We start from the raw sequence: 20,544 nt of genomic DNA on the forward strand, positions 1-20,544 counted from the left end.
GGGTTGACAGAGTGCTTCCTCCCAGCTGGTTCTTCCACTCGTCTATAGAGGTGTTCCGACGCTCTGTCACCAGTGGCCATTTGGTTTCTTGGTCTCCAGCCTGGCAGAGGCCCTTATTGCCCGGTCACTGAGTTTGGCTGGATGTCCAGCTCTATGAAGAGTCCTGGTGGTTTCCAAACATCATCCTTTTTACCTAATAGACTGTTCCTCTGGGGACGTTCAAAGCTTTAGAAATGGTTTTCTACCGTTGCTCAGCCTTGACATAATTTGATTGCGGAAACATGCAAAGAGTTTCTTGTGTTTCTTCACTGTGAATTGTAGTAACTTATATAAGCGTAAGCGTGAAAATGTGGATGACTGGATTTATCATTGATTGGATTTATCAAATACAGTATGTCATTCAACTTGAGTGTATTTACTCTGCTGTTACTTTTGATCTGGCTGAGTCACTGTGATCTCATGATCTGCTAATGGGCTGATGCACAATATAAAACAGAGGTCACAGCACACACATCACATCCACTTACTGCGTGTGGGACTTTATACACCCTCTCTTCTTATTTGACATCTCGTTTCAGCAGCTAGGACATCGTGTCCCGTCGCCGTGTTGCTGTATACCGTATTTCATTAAACAAAAACACATCATGTGTTGTGTTCAACGCTGCGCTGTAGGCCCGCGGACACGGCTGTGTGGTTCAGTGTGTCTGCACAAGGACATGCTGTGTTTGCGTGTACACATCCCGAGTGTTGCAACTTGCAGAAAGTGTTGCTCAACTACAGCCGGGACGGATGACATTTCATTTTTAGGTGTACCAAGAGACCGCTTCTTCTCCTTGTGACTCTCAAGTACCATCAGGCTTTGGATCACTGGCCTCTTGTGAACTCTTGAACTGTGATCCTGCTTTCTTTTTTTTTCCTCCCTCGCCCCCTGCGCTCAGATCCTTTGCCCTCTCGCTTTGGGGATGCCTCAGAACCATTTTTACTTCCTGTCCTTAGTTCTAGACAGCCCTCTAAAAGGTGTGGAAATGGCTGTTTTGTCTACAGTACACTATAAAGTGTTAAGCTGCTCAGTTAGAACATTTGCCTTAAAATTAGTGTAGAAGAGAACCGGACAAGAAAAGCGCTACCCTTTTTTTTGACATTCCGTTCTAGCCGTTCATTGACGGACTGTGCGGTTGATGCCTTTATTATGACTCATCACATTCTGCTCATTCGTGCACTCGCACATACAGATATGGCCTTCATAACCCACACATAGGGAATTCAAAGCGCGTGTGTGTGTGTGTGTGTGTGTGTGTGTGTGTGTGTGTGTGTGTGTGTGTGTGTGTGTGTGTGTGTGTGTGTGTGTGTGTGTGTGTGTGTGTGTGTGTGTGTGTGTGTGTGTGTGTGTGTGTGTGTGTGTGTGTGTGTGAGAGTGATCACTGAAACATTGTCACAGGGTTAGTGGTTGGTATCGAGAAAAAGTTATGAATTAAATAACAAATGTATTAGAACTGGGGATTCTTTAAAAAACTTGCCGAATGTTTGATTCTGCTTATCAGTCTTAAATGTTTATAAGAAAAAAAGAAAACTACCCACGTCTTTATGTCTCATCATAGAAAAATGCCTCCGTACCCCCCCAACCTCCCCTTTTTTAAATGTATTTATTTACTTTTTTTAAATTTCTTATTTTTACGTATTTGACTAGACTTATTTACTTAGATATCTTATTATTTTTTTTTATTATTATTATTATTATTATTATTATTATTGTTGTTTTTTCCCCTCTTATTTTCTTCCACTCATTCCTTTACTGTACTGGTAATCACATTCTACAATCCTTCGTTGGACAATTATTCTAAAATCTGGATTTAAAGGGACAAACTGGGATGGTTTGTTGGGTGGGGGTGGGGGGTATCTTTCACATTGGTTAGTATCTGTATAACACAGCCACGCTTGTATACATTTGGTCCAATATGTGCTGTAGAAAATGCTACGTGGTTTAATGGAAAATCAATAAAAATTGCTAAACAAGAATCATAGACATGAGACATGAAAAATAAAAGGGAAAATGCCTCCGTTAGTGATTGATTGTTTTATTTGTTTTTCTCTCCCCTACGATGCCCAGCTCTGCACAGAGGATGACCTCCTCCAGTTCCAGTAACTTTCCACTTTACCTCATGTGCCTATTTGTCCCCTCTCTCTGGATGGGACTGGTTCAAAGCTGGTTGACCTAGATTGTTTTTGTTAAGTCATAGATATTCAAAGGGAGTGTTGCGCACACACACACACACACACACACACACACACACACACACACACACACACACACACACACACACACACACACACACACACACACACACACACACACACACACACACACACACACACACACACACACACACACACACACACTCGAGGCAGCCCTTATGTGCGAGAGTGTGTATGTGGGTCCAAGGGAAAGTGCCTTTGTCAGCTTTCTATCACAGTAGAGAAGTTTCCAGTTAGCAAACACTGAACCTTCTGGGTTCTTCTCTGCATGTGAATGGGAGCTCTAGCTTTCTTTCTAGCGTCAGCACAGTTTCGTCACAGACACCGTGTCTGCGTCATTCAACCAGTTTCCAGCTGCCGCTTGTGGCCAGTGTGGCCTGAGCGTCATGTGCTCTGCGGGTTGCTAGAAAGTGCTTCTGTCTGTTAAAAGCGAGCTGGTTATGTCAGATGTTGCACACGGAGACAGACTGACTCTGAGTTTTTTAAAGAAACTTGTTCGTACCGATTTAGTGCGAATCCAATGGCTAAATATCTGAGCTACGACTAGGCTAATGCTTAACTCTTGTTTGCAATAATGATGTAACACAAAGTGAGAAATGCCAATCCCAAGTTCTCAAAGACGTCTTCACTACTATTGTGTTACAATAGGATCCAGTTAAGTAGTATGCATTTTCTTTGCCGGGAGAAGAGCTTTGATCCACAGTCAGTCCAAGGTTCCTTCTTTAGGGAGCAGCCCGCAAAAACTGGCCTTACAAATATTGCGCTTCAAAATTGTACGAATCTCTTTACGGCCAGTACCTAGAACTTCTACAATCTTAAAAAAAAAAAAAAAAAAAAAATTAAATATAGGTTGAATCCTAAAAATCCTTACGTTCAACAATCTGGAACCAGCACATGAGTTAAGGAGATGAAAAGATTCCTCTTATCTGCTCAGAATAGCCCGATACTATCTGCAGCATTCAGCTTGACATCATGAGTGTGCATACAATTGCTAATATTAACGCACTGTGCTTTTTCAAAGTGTCACCAAGTTATTGAATTTCAATTAATCTCCAGCCCCATTTTGTCGAAAAGGAACAGGATGTGATGTATTCATCGATGTGTGTGTGTGTGTGTCGTGGTCAGGGAGTTTCACCATCAGGGTATTTGAGAGTTGCAGCTTGTTATGGTGCAACACCAGCGCAACCGACAAGTCAGAGCTGATGAATAGGAAGCTGCTGCTAATGATCCTTAAAATGCTCCTTTCTCCACATGTAGTATTGGGCCATTTATCAGCCACTGAGATGGACCTACAGGCCCAGACACACTCGCACACATCACACACGCTAATCAGCTGCTCTCCGGTAGCCGTGGCAACCAACTGCAGAATCTACCTTTCCTCTGCCCCTTCACTGTTTCTCCACATTTCTCTCTTATAGCCAACACTTTGCTTTCATGGGCTAATCCTTCCCTCATCCTTTTTTTTTTTTTTTTTTGTCTCCCGGCTAACAAAGAAAGAGAAAGTTAGACAGATAGAAAAGCAGGGAGAAAAAGCCCCGAGACGCAGCCTGAAAGCGTTGTGCAGGCCGCTGCCTAGCACCTGATTTCCTCTGGGAACGGAGTGGAGATAAAGAAATAAAGGTGTGACCGTGTGAAAGGGAAAGAGAGAGGGAGAGAGAGTAGATAAAGACTGGGTTTACCTGTCAGGTGGGACTTTCGGGAGATTTAGCATATAAAACCAATTGTAGTGCTTTCTTGACATGTGCATAGTGAGCTGGATCGTAATGCTGGTAAAGAAATGAAACTGGGGGGGCCCTCAGGCTTTCTGTTGATGGTATATTGAAAATACAATGAAAATATATTTTCTGATTCCCAAGTGAAGAAATAAAGTTTATCGGTAGAAAGCTAAAAAGAAATAGCTGGCAGAAAAGTTTTTTTAAATCTGTACACATGCTTAATAGTGGAGAAATAAACCACAAGTGGAACTTATAATGCTGAGTGCAAAGAAGGTGTGTGTGTGTGTGTGTGTGTGTGTGTGTGTGTGTGTGTGTGTGTGTGTGTGTGTGTGTGTGTGTGTGTGTGTGTGTGTGTGTGTGTGTGTGTGTGTGTGTGTGTGTGTGTGTGTGTGTGTGTGTGTGTGTGTGTGTGTGTGTGTTTAACTATTAATAACGCATGAAAGAGCCACACTCTTGCACTTACCTGGGTGTCCTGTTCCTATATTGCTATGAACACACACACACACACACACTTTGTAGTTTACTTTAAGTCAGTCCCACAGACACCGTCCTGCTGTCAGAAACACTCCAGAGCACCAAATGGTATTAATCCTCAGATGAAAATAGTCCCCCCTCCTGTTTGAGGAGCGTTTGAAAAAACCTACAGTACTCTACTACTTTTTTTTTATAACTCTTAAGCCTTTTTTAATGAACATATTAGTGACCTGTCTTTGAAGATTTACTTTGTTGGTTGGAAACATTGGGCTTGGGTAGAGAGCCACAGACAGGCTGGTGAGGTGGTCGCAGAGAATTGAGAAACACATTTACATGTATAAGAAGTGCTAGATAGATAGATCTATCTATCTATCTATCTATCTATCTATCTATATATAAAATGGGCACCTGGTTAGCTCACCTGGTAGAGCGGGCGCCCATATATAGAGGTTTACTCTTCAATGCAGCGGCCGCAGGTTCGACTGCGGCCCTTTGCTGCATGTCTTACCCCCTTCTCTCTCCCCTTTCATGTATAAACTGTCCTATACAAATAAAGGTCTAAAAGAAATGCCTCAAAAAAAGTGCTATATAAATAATAGCACATAATTTTTATTTAGTAAGTAGAAATAATAACTAAAATAATCTTTGTCGGTCTGATAAATAACTTTCTTCGGCATTTGAAGGAGCTGTCCCTCGGCACTACATGTCATGACATGTCCGTTTTTACAGGTGTCAGTCACCATCACAAAGTGCTGAGGTTCCTTCTCTACACCCACATTCCTCCCGGGTTTCAGAGAAAGGGATAGGCAGCGGTCAGACTGGCCCTTTTTATGTAAGATTTCAAAAGCCGCAGTAAAACATTGACTCACATGTACAGTACAGTGTAATCACATTACGTCATTATTTACTTAAGTACCGTGTATCAATCCCTTGTGACTAATTCCAACTGCTTTATTTAAGTGCAGCACCGTCATCGTCTTATGAGCAACTTTGCTCCAGTGCATATTTCAACTCAGCCTCTTGTTACACACACACACACACACACACACACACACACACACACACACACACACACACACACACACACACACACACACACACACACACACACACACACACACACACACACACTCGTTTTGTCTCACTTTGACTTCTGTGTATCTGGCCAAGTTGCCCCATCTGTGTCATAAGTAACCTTGCTAGTTCATTTTGGTTGTAATGCAAGAAGGCCAGTTTGATCTTTTCTGAAAACGTTCATCTGCTGCATCAAGGCCTGTCGGAAGTCAAGGTGAGGTTGAAGACAAAAATTAGACAAATATTTACTCTCTCTTGGCTGCTTCCTTACATGCAGACCGTAGGTTCTAGGTTAGAATCCAGGTCGTTCCGGGCCTTTCTTGTGTGGAGTTTGCATGTTCTCCCCATGTTTGAGTGGGTTTCTCCGCCGTGCTCGGTTTCCCCACCATCAAAAACATGTACTAGGTTCTCCCTTGATCAAGGCACTGGCTCAGATCTGGAGTTGGCCCCTGGTGCCGTAAATGGCTGCCCACTGCTCCCCTTGAGGGATGGGTTAAATGCAGAGAATGAATTTCACTACATGTATGTGTATGTGACAATAAAGACTTTTTTACCTTGGAGAGAGATTCCTCGTAAGTTATTACCAAGTCCTTGGTAGAGCGGGTTGGAGGAATAAGGTGGGTTGAAGGTGAAATTCTCACCTTGAGTGAGCCGTGTGAGGCAAAGTGGCCGTCAGTGAAACTTCCAAACCTGCTTCCGTGTTGCGCTCAGTTACAAATTCCTCAGATCCGACTCATTCACTTGGAACATTGACTCAACGCTAGTCTAAAGTGTATAAAGCCTCTCCGGCATGTTTGCTCACTGAATTCCTACAGTATTTAACTGTAGCACTGTGTGTGTTCATTCGAGCTAAACCATGAATGAATAAGGGCTACTGTGAGACCAACTGGGCCACCTTAGAGCCACCAAACTGCCCTTCAGATCCAAAGAGCAGTGACTGCTTTAGGCAGTGTTGTCAACAAAACTTTGGCAGTGAACAAATATAGTTAGTGTTTCTTCTCTCTCGCTTTTGTTGCATTTATGGCGGTTATATTGACAAATGGAAGACCTAGTTATAACCCTTTTTTTTTGGAATTTGGAAACCAACAGCAGAGAGGAGAAGCCTACATGGGCTTAGTTTTATGAATACATTATCAAGTGCATTTTACATATAGCCTAGTATAAGTTATTGACTGCCTTTTTATTTTGCTGTATTTTATTTTTATCTTCTTTGAGTTGTTTTTGTGTACTGTATTTCGTAATTTTGTATTCTAGTTGATTAGTTTCATAGTTAGACTTTCTCTCAAATAAAGAGTTTAAAAAAAAATAATTATCTGGTTACCGTTTTTCTTCATTTGTCTTACAGTTGGCAACCATCTAAGAGCCAACCCTGTCTATGGCGCCCCCCGCTCGAGCCCATTGGGTCCTACTAAAGACTCTTTAAATGCTGGTCACAAACATTATAGTTTCACATTAAGGGAAACCCGAACCCTAACACAAAGGCCCAGCCCTTTCCTAGCACAGCTGGGCACTGTAGTTATTAGCAAAAGTTACTCAAACAGGACAAAAGTGTGATTTTATTTGGGACTATTTTCACGCCGCGATTAGAACAGATTTGGTGCTCAAGTAAGTATTTCGAGCTGCAGGACGGTATATTTGGGATTGAGTCAAAATAAACTACAGTGCCCACGTTCATCAGGCTGAAGAAACATGTCATCCGGTGCAACAGTGTGGCTCATTGATGTGTTTTTGGTTTTTTTAATAGTTTTTGGGACAACAATGGAGTTCTACAGCATAGAGGAAGAAGATGTATCCGGCTTTAGACACACAGACTTACTAATACTTGTTAGTAGGATCAATTAATTGTTGGTATCGGCACTTGAATGGATTTGTTAACACACCGTTTATATATTTTCTATGTTACGGTTGCGATGATGCATGTATTGAGCGGTCAGTCATTTTCTGGTTAAGGCTGTAGCACGGACCACAGAATTGAGGTCATCACATTGCACTATCTCCCCCTTATCTTCCACCAGCACATTCACACACTACAAATTCTTAGAAATGTTAGCAACAAAGCTAAGATTACTTTCCTCAGAAGCCCTACCCAGCAATATACTGCAGCAGACATGACGAAGTGAACACGACGACACCCTCCCTCCTACAGAAATATTTGATGTAGTAATATTGTAACTGCGTAGTCACATTGTTTGCGAGTTTCCTGATAACTCTGTGACCAGTCAGTTTCATTGTTCAGGATTTAGGCTGGACTTCCAGTGTACCACCGGGTGTGATGAGGATGGATGGGGAGGGGCAACAGGAACTACGCACTTTAGCTTTAAAACTCCTGGAATGCCTCAGGAATAATGCCCCTACGCCTCCTCGCTTCCTCTACCTCTCTCTCTTCAACCACCTCTGATTTGTGGCGGTCAATCCCCCTTTACTTCTTGGTATCGTTTTTAGTCCATCTCAGGTCTGTTCCAGAAAGTGGGTTTAGTGAAAACTTCAAAAATAATCTTAGAATCTCCCAGAGCCAAAGGTTGCATTTTAATATTCCTTTTTTATTTTTATTTTTTTATTTTTTTCTCTCGATCAGTCCAACCGGAAGATACTCAGTTCTCTGTTGTATGGCAAAGAAAACTGGCGCAATCTTCACATTTGAGAAGCTGTAACCAGAGAATATTTGGAAATTTTGCTTGCTAATCAAAATAGTTCTTCATTCATTTTCTGACAAATCGGGTTTATCGACTAAATGTTTCAGCTAACGTCTCCTAGACTTTTAAAAGTATAGTGTACAACTCTTATTGATCATTATTATCCTTTTATCATTAAGTCTGGGAAATGATGAATGAGTGGACTTCGCTACACACACACACACACACACACACACACACACACACACACACACACACACACACACACACACACTCTCACTCTGTCTGTTTTGTCTCGCTTTGACTTCTGTGTATCTGGCCATGTTGCCATCTGTGTCATAATTGTAATTTATTTATTTGAACAGGGACAGTGCACAAAGAACATTAATAGATGTCTGCCAGGTTGTAGCAAATTGCAATTTCCTCACCGTAGTCCCTGGGCAGGTAGATGGCGCATTAAAATACAAAGTATTTACAGTACTATTATTATTGCTAGTTCATTTTGGTTGTAATGCAAGAAGGCCAGTTTGATCTTTTCTGAAAACGTTCATCTGCTGCATCAAGGCCTGTCGGAAGTCGAGGTGGAGGTTGAAGACAAAAATTTAGACAAATATTTCCTCTCGCTCTCTATCTTCGCTGCATCGGAGCTGATTTTTTATTTTTATTACTGGCCATCCACGTGGTTAATTCAGGGTGATGAGTTTCCCATCTCCAGATTAATCCAGGCTGAGGTTCAGAGTCACATCCTCTACTTTATTACTCACCGTTTTCGTAACCCCCCAAATAATCTTTGTCGGTCTGATAAATAACTTTCTTCGGCATTTGAAGGAGCTGTCCTCGGCACTACATGTCATGACATGTCCGTTTTTTACAGGTGTCAGTCACCATCACAAAGTGCTGAGGTTCCTTCTCTACACCCACATTCCTCCGGGTTTCAGAGAAAGGGATAGGCAGCGGTCAGACTGGCCCCTTTTTATGTAAGATTTCAAAAGCCGCAGTAAAACATTGACTCACATGTACAGTACAGTGTAATCACATTACGTCATTATTTACTTAAGTACCGTGTATCAATCCCTTGTGACTAATTCCAACTGCTTTATTTATGTGCTAAGCACCGTCATCGTCCTTATGAGCAACTTTGCTCCAGTGCATATTTCAACTCAGCCTCTTGTTACACACACACACACACACACACACACACACACACACACACACACACACACACACACACACACACACACACACCCCCCCACACACAAACTCGTTTTGTCTCACTTTGACTTCTGTGTATCTGGCCAAGTTGCCCCATCTGTGTCGTAATGTAACCTTGCTAGTTCATTTTGGTTGTAATGCAAGAAGGCCAGTTTGATCTTTTCTGAAAACGTTCATCTGCTGCATCAAGGCCTGTCGGAAGTCAAGGTGAGGTTGAAGACAAAAATTAGACAAATATTTACTCTCTCTTGGCTGCTTCCTTACATGCAGACCGTAAGTTTTTAGGTTAGAATCCAGGTCGTTTCGGGCCTTTCTTGTGTGGAGTTTGCATGTTCTCCCCATGTTTGAGTGGGTTTCCTCCGGTGCTCGGTTTTCCCCCCACCATCAAAAACATGTACTAGGTTCTCCCTTGATCAAGGCACTGGCTCAGATCTGAGTTGGTCCCCGGCGCTGTAAATGGCTGCCCACTGCTCCCTTGAGGGATGGGTTAAATGCAGAGAATGAATTTCACTACATGTATGTGTATGTGACAATAAAGTACCTTTACCTTGGAGAGAGATTCTCGCAGTTATTACCAAGTCCTTGGTAGAGCCGGGTTGGAGGAATAAGGTGGGTTGAAGGTGAAATTCTCACCTTGAGTGAGCGTGTATGAGGCAAAGTGGCCGCAGTGAAACTTCCAAACCTGCTTCCGTGTTGCAGTTACAAATTCCTCAGATCCGACTCATTCACTTGGAACATTGACTCAACGCTAGTCTAAAGTGTAAAAGCCTCTCCGGCATGTTTGCTCACTGAATTCCTACAGTATTTAACTGTAGCACTGTGTGTGTTCATTCGAGCTAAACCATGAATGAATAAGGGCTACTGTGAGACCAACTGGGCCACCTTAGAGCCATCAAACTGCCCTTCAGATCCAAAGAGCAGTGACTGCTTTAGGCAGTGTTGTCAACAAAACTTTGGCAGTGAACAAATATAGTTAGTGTTTCTCTCTCTCGTTTTGGTTGCATTTATGGCGTGTTATATTGACAAATGGAAGACCTAGTTATAACCCTTTTTTTTTTGAATTTGGAAACCAACAGCAGAGAGGAGAAGCCTACATGGGCTTAGTTTTATGAATACATTATCAAGTGCATTTTACATATAGCCTAGTATGCGTTATTGACCTCCTTTTTATTTTGCTGTATTTTATTTTTTATCTTCTTTGAGTTGTTTTTGTGTACTGTATTTCGTAATTTTGTATTCTAGTTGATTAGTTTCATAGTTAGACTTTCTCTCTAAATAAAGAGTTTAAAAAAAAATAATTATCTGGTTACCGTTTTTCTTCATTTGTCTTACAGTTGGCAACCATCTAAGAGCCAACCCTGTCTATGGCGCTCCGCTTCGAGCCCATTGGGTCCTACTAAAGACTCTTTAAATGCTGGTCACAAACATTATAGTTTCACATTAAGGGAAACCCGAACCCTAACACAAAGGCCCAGCCCTTTCCTAGCACAGCTGGGCACTGTAGTTATTAGCAAAGTAGTTACTCAAACAGGACAAAAGTGTGATTTTATTTGGGACTATTTTCAGCTGCGGATTAGAACAGATTTGGTGCTCAAGTAAGTATTTCGAGCTGCAGGACGGTATATTTGGGATTGAGTCAAAATAAACTACAGTGCCCACGTTCATCAGGCTGAAGAAACATGTCATCCGGTGCAACAGTGTGGCTCATTGATGTGTTTTTGGTTTTTTAATAGTTTTTGGGACAACAATGGAGTTCTACAGCATAGAGGAAGAAGATGTATCCGGCTTTAGACACACAGACTTACTAATACTTGTTAGTAGGATCAATTAATTGTTGGTATCGGCACTTGAATGGATTTGTTAACACACCGTTTATATATTTTCTATGTTACGGTTGCGATGATGCATGTATTGAGCGGTCAGTCATTTTCTGGTTAAGGCTGTAGCACGGACCACAGAATTGAGGTCATCACATTGCACTATCTCCCCCCTTATCTTCCACCGCACATCCACACACTACAAATTCTTAGAAATGTTAGCAACAAAGCTAAGATTACTTTCCTCAGAAGCCCTACCCAGCAATATACTGCAGCAGACATGACGAAGTGAACACGACGACACCCTCCCTCCTACAGAAATATTTGATGTAGTAATATTGTAACTGCGTAGTCACATTGTTTGCGTATTTCCTGATAACTCTGTGACCAGTCAGTTTCATTGTTCAGGATTTAGGCTGGACTTCCAGTGTACCACCGGGTGTGATGAGGATGGATGGGAGGGGGCAACAGGAACTACGCACTTTAGCTTTAAAACTCCTGGAATGCCTCAGGAATGATACCCCTACGCCTCCTCGCTCCTCTACCTCTCTCTCTGTCAACCACCTCTGATTTGTGGCGGTCAATCCCCCCCCTTTACTTCTTGGTATCGTTTTAGTCCATCTCAGGTCTGTTCCAGAAAGTGGGTTTAGTGAAAACTTCAAAAATAATCTTAGAATCTCCCAGAGCCAAAGGTTGCATTTTAATATTCCTTTTTTATTTTTATTTTTTTATTTTTTTGCTCGATCAGTCCAGACCGGAAGATACTCAGTTCTCTGTTGTATGGCAAAGAAAACTGGCGCAATCTTCACATTTGAGAAGCTGTAACCAGAGAATATTTGGAAATTTTGCTTGCTAATCAAAATAGTTCTTCATTCATTTTCTGACAAATCGGTTTATCGACTAAATGTTTCAGCTATACGTCTCCTAGACTTTTAAAAGTATAGTGTACAACTCTTATTGATCATTATTATCCTTTTATCATTAAGTCTGGGAAATGATGAATGAGTGGACTTCGCTACACACACACACACACACACACACACACACACACACACACACACACACACACACACACACACACACTCTCACTCTGTCTGTTTTGTCTCGCTTTGACTTCTGTGTATCTGGCCATGTTGCCATCTGTGTCATAATTGTAATTTATTTATTTGAACAGGGACAGTGCACAAAGAACATTAATAGATGTCTGCCAGGTTGTAGCAAATTGCTAATTTCCGCCCGTAGTCCCTGGGCAGGTAGATGGCGCATTAAAATACAAAGTATTTACAGTACTATTATTATTGCTAGTTCATTTTGGTTGTAATGCAAGAAGGCCAGTTTGATCTTTTCTGAGAAACGTTCATCTGCTGCATCAAGGCCTGTCGGAAGTCGAGGTGAGGTTGAAGACAAAAATTTAGACAAATATTTCCTCTGCTCTCTATCTTTCGCTGCACCGAGCTGATTTTTTTATTTTTTATTACTGGCCATCCACGTGGTTAATTCAGGGTGATGAGTTTCCCATCTCCAGATTAATCCAGGCTGAGGTTCAGAGTCACATCCTCTACTTTATTACTCACCGTTTTCAGTAAACTCCCCAAATAATCTTTGTCGGTCTGATAAATAACTTTCTTCGGCATTTGAAGGAGCTGTCCTCGGCACTACATGTCATGACATGTCCGTTTTACAGGTGTCAGTCACCATCACAAAGTGCTGAGGTTCCTTCTCTACACCCACATTCCTCCCGGGTTTCAGAGAAAGGGATAGGCAGCGGTCAGACTGGCCCTTTTATGTAAGATTTCAAAAGCCGCGAGTAAAACATTGACTCACATGTACAGTACAGTGTAATCACATTACGTCATTATTTACTTAAGTACCGGTATCAATCCCTTGTGACTAATTCCAACTGCTTTATTTAAGTGCAGCACCGTCATCGTCTTATGAGCAACTTTGCATCCCCCCCCCAAAAAACTCAATACCCCCCCCCCCACACACACACACACACACACACACACACACACACACACACACACACACACACACACACACACACACACACACACACACACTCGTTTTGTCTCACTTTGACTTCTGTGTATCTGGCCAAGTTGCCCCATCTGTGTCATAAGTAACCTTGCTAGTTCATTTTGGTTGTAATGCAAGAAGGCCAGTTTGATCTTTTCTGAAAACGTTCATCTGCTGCATCAAGGCCTGTCGGAAGTCAAGGTGAGGTTGAAGACAAAAATTAGACAAATATTTACTCTCTCTTGGCTGCTTCCTTACATGCAGACCGTAAGGTTCTAGGTTAGAATCCAGGTCGTTCCGGGCCTTTCTTGTGTGGAGTTTGCATGTTCTCCCCATGTTTGAGTGGGTTTCCTCCGGGTGCTCCGGTTTCCCCCACCATCAAAAACATGTACTAGGTTCTCCCTTGATCAAGGCACTGGCTCAGATCTGGAGTTGGTCCCCGGGCGCTGTAAATGGCTGCCCACTGCTCCCTTGAGGGATGGGTTAAATGCAGAGAATGAATTTCACTACATGTATGTGTATGTGACAATAAAGTACCTTTACCTTGGAGAGAGATTCCTCGCAGTTATTACCAAGTCCTTGGTAGAGCGGGTTGGAGGAATAAGGTGGGTTGAAGGTGAAATTCTCACCTTGAGTGAGCCGTGTATGAGGCAAAGTGGCCGTCAGTGAAACTTCCAAACCTGCTTCCGTGTTGCGCTCAGTTACAAATTCCTCAGATCCGACTCATTCACTTGGAACATTGACTCAACGCTAGTCTAAAGTGTAAAAGCCTCTCCGGCATGTTTGCTCACTGAATTCCTACAGTATTTAACTGTAGCACTGTGTGTGTTCATTCGGAGCTAAACCATGAATGAATAAGGGCTACTGTGAGACCAACTGGGCCACCTTAGAGCCATCAAACTGCCCTTCAGATCCAAAGAGCAGTGACTGCTTTAGGCAGTGTTGTCAACAAAACTTTGGCAGTGAACAAATATAGTTAGTGTTTCTCTCTCTCTCCGTTTTGGTTGCATTTATGGCGTGTTATATTGACAAATGGAAGACCTAGTTATAACCCTTTTTTTTTTTTGAATTTGGAAACCAACAGCAGAGAGGAGAAGCCTACATGGGCTTAGTTTTATGAATACATTATCAAGTGCATTTTACATATAGCCTAGTATAAGTTATTGACTGCCTTTTTTATTTTGCTGTATTTTATTTTTTATCTTCTTTGAGTTGTTTTTGTGTACTGTATTTCGTAATTTTGTATTCTAGTTGATTAGTTTCATAGTTAGACTTTCTCTCAAATAAAGAGTTTAAAAAAAAAATAATTATCTGGTTACCGTTTTTCTTCATTTGTCTTACAGTTGGCAACCATCTAAGAGCCAACCCTGTCTATGGCGCTCCGCCTCGAGCCCATTGGGTCCTACTAAAGACTCTTTAAATGCTGGTCACAAACATTATAGTTTCACATTAAGGGAAACCCGAACCCTAACACAAAGGCCCAGCCCTTTCCTAGCACAGCTGGGCACTGTAGTTATTAGCAAAAGTTACTCAAACAGGACAAAAGTGTGATTTTATTTGGGACTATTTTCAGCTGCGGATTAGAACAGATTTGGTGCTCAAGTAAGTATTTCGAGCTGCAGGACGGTATATTTGGGATTGAGTCAAAATAAACTACAGTGCCCACGTTCATCAGGCTGAAGAAACATGTCATCCGGTGCAACAGTGTGGCTCATTGATGTGTTTTTGGTTTTTTAATAGTTTTTGGACAACAATGGAGTTCTACAGCATAGAGGAAGAAGATGTATCCGGCTTTAGACACACAGACTTACTAATACTTGTTAGTAGGATCAATTAATTGTTGGTATCGGCACTTGAATGGATTTGTTAACACACCGTTTATATATTTTCTATGTTACGGTTGCGATGATGCATGTATTGAGCGGTCAGTCATTTTCTGGTTAAGGCTGTAGCACGGACCACAGAATTGAGGTCATCACATTGCACTATCTCCCCCCTTATCTTCCACCAGCACATTCACACACTACAAATTCTTAGAAATGTTAGCAACAAAGCTAAGATTACTTTCCTCAGAAGCCCTACCCAGCAATATACTGCAGCAGACATGACGAAGTGAACACGACGACACCCTCCCTCCTACAGAAATATTTGATGTAGTAATATTGTAACTGCGTAGTCACATTGTTTGCGAGTTTCCTGATAACTCTGTGACCAGTCAGTTTCATTGTTCAGGATTTAGGCTGGACTTCCAGTGTACCACCGGGTGTGATGAGGATGGATGGGAGGGGGCAACAGGAACTACGCACTTTAGCTTTAAAACTCCTGGAATGCCTCAGGAATGATACCCCTACGCCTCCTCGCTCCTCTACCTCTCTCTCTGTCAACCACCTCTGATTTGTGGCGGTCAATCCCCCCCTTTACTTCTTGGTATCGTTTTAGTCCATCTCAGGTCTGTTCCAGAAAGTGGGTTTAGTGAAAACTTCAAAAATAATCTTAGAATCTCCCAGAGCCAAAGGTTGCATTTTAATATTCCTTTTTTATTTTTATTTTTTTATTTTTTTTGCTCGATCAGTCCAGACCGGAAGATACTCAGTTCTCTGTTGTATGGCAAAGAAAACTGGCGCAATCTTCACATTTGAGAAGCTGTAACCAGAGAATATTTGGAAATTTTGCTTGCTAATCAAAATAGTTCTTCATTCATTTTCTGACAAATCGGTTTATCGACTAAATGTTTCAGCTATACGTCTCCTAGACTTTTAAAAGTATAGTGTACAACTCTTATTGATCATTATTATCCTTTTATCATTAAGTCTGGGAAATGATGAATGAGTGGACTTCGGCTACACACACACACACACACACACACACACACACACACACACACACACACACACACACACACACTCACTCTGTCTGTTTTGTCTCGCTTTGACTTCTGTGTATCTGGCCATGTTGCCATCTGTGTCATAATTGTAATTTATTTATTTGAACAGGGACAGTGCACAAAGAACATTAATAGATGTCTGCCAGGTTGTAGCAAATTGCTAATTTCCGCCCGTAGTCCCTGGGCAGGTAGATGGCGCATTAAAATACAAAGTATTTACAGTACTATTATTATTGCTAGTTCATTTTGGTTGTAATGCAAGAAGGCCAGTTTGATCTTTTCTGAAAACGTTCATCTGCTGCATCAAGGCCTGTCGGAAGTCGAGGTGAGGTTGAAGACAAAAATTTAGACAAATATTTCCTCTCGCTCTCTATCTTTCGCTGCATCGGAGCTGATTTTTTTATTTTTTATTACTGGCCATCCACGTGGTTAATTCAGGGTGATGAGTTTCCCATCTCCAGATTAATCCAGGCTGAGGTTCAGAGTCACATCCTCTACTTTATTACTCACCGTTTTCAGTAAACTCCCCTTCTGTGATTTACTGATAACCTCTCTTCTGTCCTTTCCATTTCTTCTTCTTGTCTCCTTTCTCTGCGGTTTTCAGTTAAACCCACCCCCCCCCCCCTTCTATAAAAACCCTTCAGTGCCGCCTGTTGAATCCCCCTGTTGAACAAAATTTCACATTTGTTCAGACGCTTTTGCTCTTGAGCAGGAGGGGACTGAGGTGAAGCGTGGACAACATGGGCATCATCGCTAGTGACTCAGTGGCTCGTGCTGGGCTCAGCTGATCTGGTTGCTGTGTTTTGTGTACCAGATTTAAGCCCGACTGGCTCCTCCTTGTGGCCAGACGTTCAAACTGCGTGATCTGCGGCTCATTTCCAGGAAAGGATTTTCAGTGGGCGGCAACGTAGGCTCGGCATTCGGAGGGAAACGGTGGGATGGGATGTCGGCGACAACAGCGGTTCTGCAGAACTGATGGGAGGGGGAGAGGGAGGAGGAGGAGGAGGGGGAGGAGGTGGCTATATTAAAGCGAGAGTTGCCGTGACCGGGTCCAGGCGCTGAGTTTAATGATGTGGATTTTTCCTTTAATCGAGGAGCTCTTGTTATTACTGCACACAGCGTCAGTGCAGGTGGTTTTTGGGGCTTTTTGGTAGCCGTGATGTTGCCTTACCTGCGTGGCTGCTGTGGTGGGTGGAAATTTCCACATGTGACTGTGTGGGCTCTGACAGTCATACAGATACCCAGCTGTTGTGGCTCAGCAGCCCTGTGCTCCTTTTGAGGCTTAGAGACCTTTACAGAGGGAATCTACCTGACCCTCTAAACCTGCCTGCGGCTTCTTCTTTTTATTTTAAACGGGTGATTTTGGGAAGTGTGTATATGTGTGTAGGATTGTTTCAGATTTGAATGTCACACAGTCGGCAACAAAAGCCCCGGTGTTAACCCTTTCCCTTTCCCCTTCTCTCTTTTCTTCACGTCCTACCAGGAGCGCTTTGCCGAAATCTTCGGGCAGGACGCGGCGGCAGAGAGCCGGCGGTCTCAGGAGAGTTTCAAGAAGTGGCTGCTGGCGGGGATGACCCTGGTGACCGGAGTCGTGGTGGGCTCCCTCATCGCCCAGAAACGCCTGTGAATGGAGCAGCACGCCAACCTTCCCCGACACTCATGACCCTCTCCCCCTCGCCTCCTTCACTACCCCCACCACCACCAACCTACACGCCGCGGGAGTTAAATTGAAGTTTGTCTCGTTGTCACTGCTGACGATGTTTACTTTATCCCCCCCTCACACACACACACACACACGCACACGCACACACACACATCCCACATTGGACTGAGAATCCTTACATGTTGTTGAACTTCGGCGAAAAAGAGACGAAGAGGAGGAAGCTTCACTTGTATTCACGTGTTCCACGTTGATGAAAAATGTGCGGTGATACAGAGACAGGTTTTTTTTCTTTTTGCATTTACTGAACACATTTTTTCCTTTTTTTTTAATTTTATTTCTTTCTCCACTGGTTCTATATGTTTGTATTAATTAGTTTTAACAAATTTTGGTTTTTCCATATTATTATTTTTTTTTTATTTATTTATTTTTTTTTTTTTTCTTATTCGGTCGTCAAACGAGGCTCCGAGTCTCCAGCCTTCACAGATCTAAAGAGCCGGTGCGTTCGGGGGCTTGGCTGCTCTACATGTCTCGTCTTGAAGCTTGTTTGGACGCCCGTCCCCCACAGACGGCTCTGTGTGTGCCATATGGACAGTGAAAGCAGGGAGAGGACGTCGCGGCTTCTTCCCCGAGCAGCATTTCTAGTTCCTGTTTCCTGCCAGCCATCCTGATCACCAACATATAGTGTAACCCAGGACTCCATACACTGATTAGTTTTTTGTCTTGCCCTGTGCGTAATTCCTATTTAGTTTAGTGTGATGGTAAATGAGAAGGATTCAGACATTTTAGTTAAGAAAACACGGGAGTCTTAAACTAAATAATGGGAAACGAACTCCTCTGCTTGTTTGTGTTTGTTTGGTGCGTTTTGGATTTGTGAACCATTAAACCCCCCACACACACACACACACACACACACACACACACATCCACCTCCCACACTGCTCCCGCTGGTCTGTGCTTTATGGTCATACTTGGCCTCGACCTGATCCCGTTTGTGTTTTAGTCAGCCCGCCGAGTTTGCCAGAGCACCGCGCGTGGCGAAGTTCTCAGAAATCGGGCGCAACCGCAGTTGATCCGAGCAGGGCGCCGCGGCTCAGAGCGTGCCATGTTAACTACACAGTAGCTGAGAAATGCAGCAAATAACCGTAGCAACGCATACATTACATAGAGCGGCACCGGTCACAGCGGCGCGCACCGGACAGCGCGACAGGCGTGGAAGTCGGATATTTGGGGTGTAAAGTTTGTATTTATTTTGGCAACACTTTATTTTAACCCGCCTATTTAGCATTTATGAGCAGTATATAAACAATTAATAAATGGTTTATAAAACACTATAATAGTGTTTCTTAATGCATTTGTCAACAATGAAACTTCTCCCATGATGTGTGCATAACTGGTTTCATAAACTGTTTAAGAAGAAGAAGAAGAAGAAGAATAACAGGTTTTATCATATTTGATGATAGTGTGTATTCATAATTAATGAATACACACATCCTTACAGTGTGATATTAGACATGGATTAACTGTGTATACACATGAAGAGGTTTAATTCATTCTTGACCTGAGAAATAGTAAATCATAGAGGTCCATGTACTACAGGGGGTTGATGAATAAATATAATAAAGAAATACACCATATTTCAGTTTACAAAAATAAAACCACTACAGCCCGGCCGGACCGTAATCTAGTTGGGCACTGATCCAGCTATATTTGCGATATCTTGTCCTATCCAAATTATTATATAACATGATGTATCTGTATCTCTATCACTAGATGCCAAGTTCTATGTTAGAATTGTTGGAAAAAATACATTAATAAACACTTGAAATATGCTTATATTTGTTTACAACTACATTATAGTGTGTTTAAGAACAAAATGGATTCATAGTTTATAGAGCTGCAAATAATTAGTCAGTTGATTGATAAGTCAACAGTTTTGATAATTGATTAATAATTATCAAGCAAAAATGATAAAAAAAAATCTGATTCCAGCTTCTTAAATGCGATTCTCTTATGTCATGTTATAGAACTGTAAATCACATTTTTTTGGGGGGTGTTGGGAAATGTTTCACTATTTTCTGACTTTTTATAGACTAAACGATTGAGTAAACGAAGCAAAAAAGACCGTTTGTGTGCAGCCATACTGGTTTGTACTGCTTAATAGGGTTAATATAAAGTGTTGGACTTCTTTCCGTGCTATTTTTGCAATAAAATCCTAATCATGTGCTGCAGTGCTCCAACAGGAGGCTAATGTCCCTCTCATGTGCTAACTCGATAACCATTCCTTATTCTCGACCCATTAGTCAAATCTTACATTCATCAGTGACCCAGTTATTCCTCATGTTATCACCAGAGTGAGCATCGTAGCCTTTTGAAGATCGATGTAGCGAAGTGATGGAGCAGCTGCCTTGGAGGCGACGATGCAGTTCAGCATCACGCGTTTTTGTTTGAGTTTGATCAGTGACGAAAAGTGTCGGTTTACCATCTCGAGCCAATCGGCGACTGTCGGAGGCTGTAGGACCGTAAAAGTTTACACCCAAACCTTCACATCTCATCTCGCGCACATTCACTCCAAGTTATCCATGCATTGCTCCATGGATCCCCCCCCCCCCAACTTCTCCTCCTCCGTCCTCCCCAGACACCTCAGAGCTGTCAAATCTCCATCCGCCTCTCCTCCTCGTTCCCCCTCCATGCAGCTCCACCTCTTCCTCTGCGAGGCTGTCACTGCACCTAGTCACGTGTGTCAGTCACAGCTGGCACCCGCAGCTCCATATACACACGTCTCGACACGCACACACACACA

The 20,544-nt window shown here is 42.5% G+C and overlaps 1 protein-coding gene across 1 annotated transcript in view; it reads left to right on the forward strand.

The window, feature by feature from the left end:
• The window catches only part of bcl2l1 (BCL2 like 1), a 36,169-nt gene extending 18,311 nt beyond the window's left edge, over positions 1–17,858 (forward strand). The window contains exon 3 of the mRNA XM_039800297.1: positions 17,565–17,858. Coding sequence (XP_039656231.1) covers positions 17,565–17,708 — 144 coding nt within the window. The 3' untranslated portion in view covers positions 17,709–17,858. The remainder of the gene's footprint in view (positions 1–17,564) is intronic.
• The last annotated feature ends 2,686 nt before the right edge of the window (positions 17,859–20,544 follow it).

The sequence above is a fragment of the Perca fluviatilis genome, chromosome 5 (genome assembly GCF_010015445.1).
Source record: "Perca fluviatilis chromosome 5, GENO_Pfluv_1.0, whole genome shotgun sequence".
Lineage (NCBI taxonomy): Eukaryota > Metazoa > Chordata > Actinopteri > Perciformes > Percidae > Perca > Perca fluviatilis.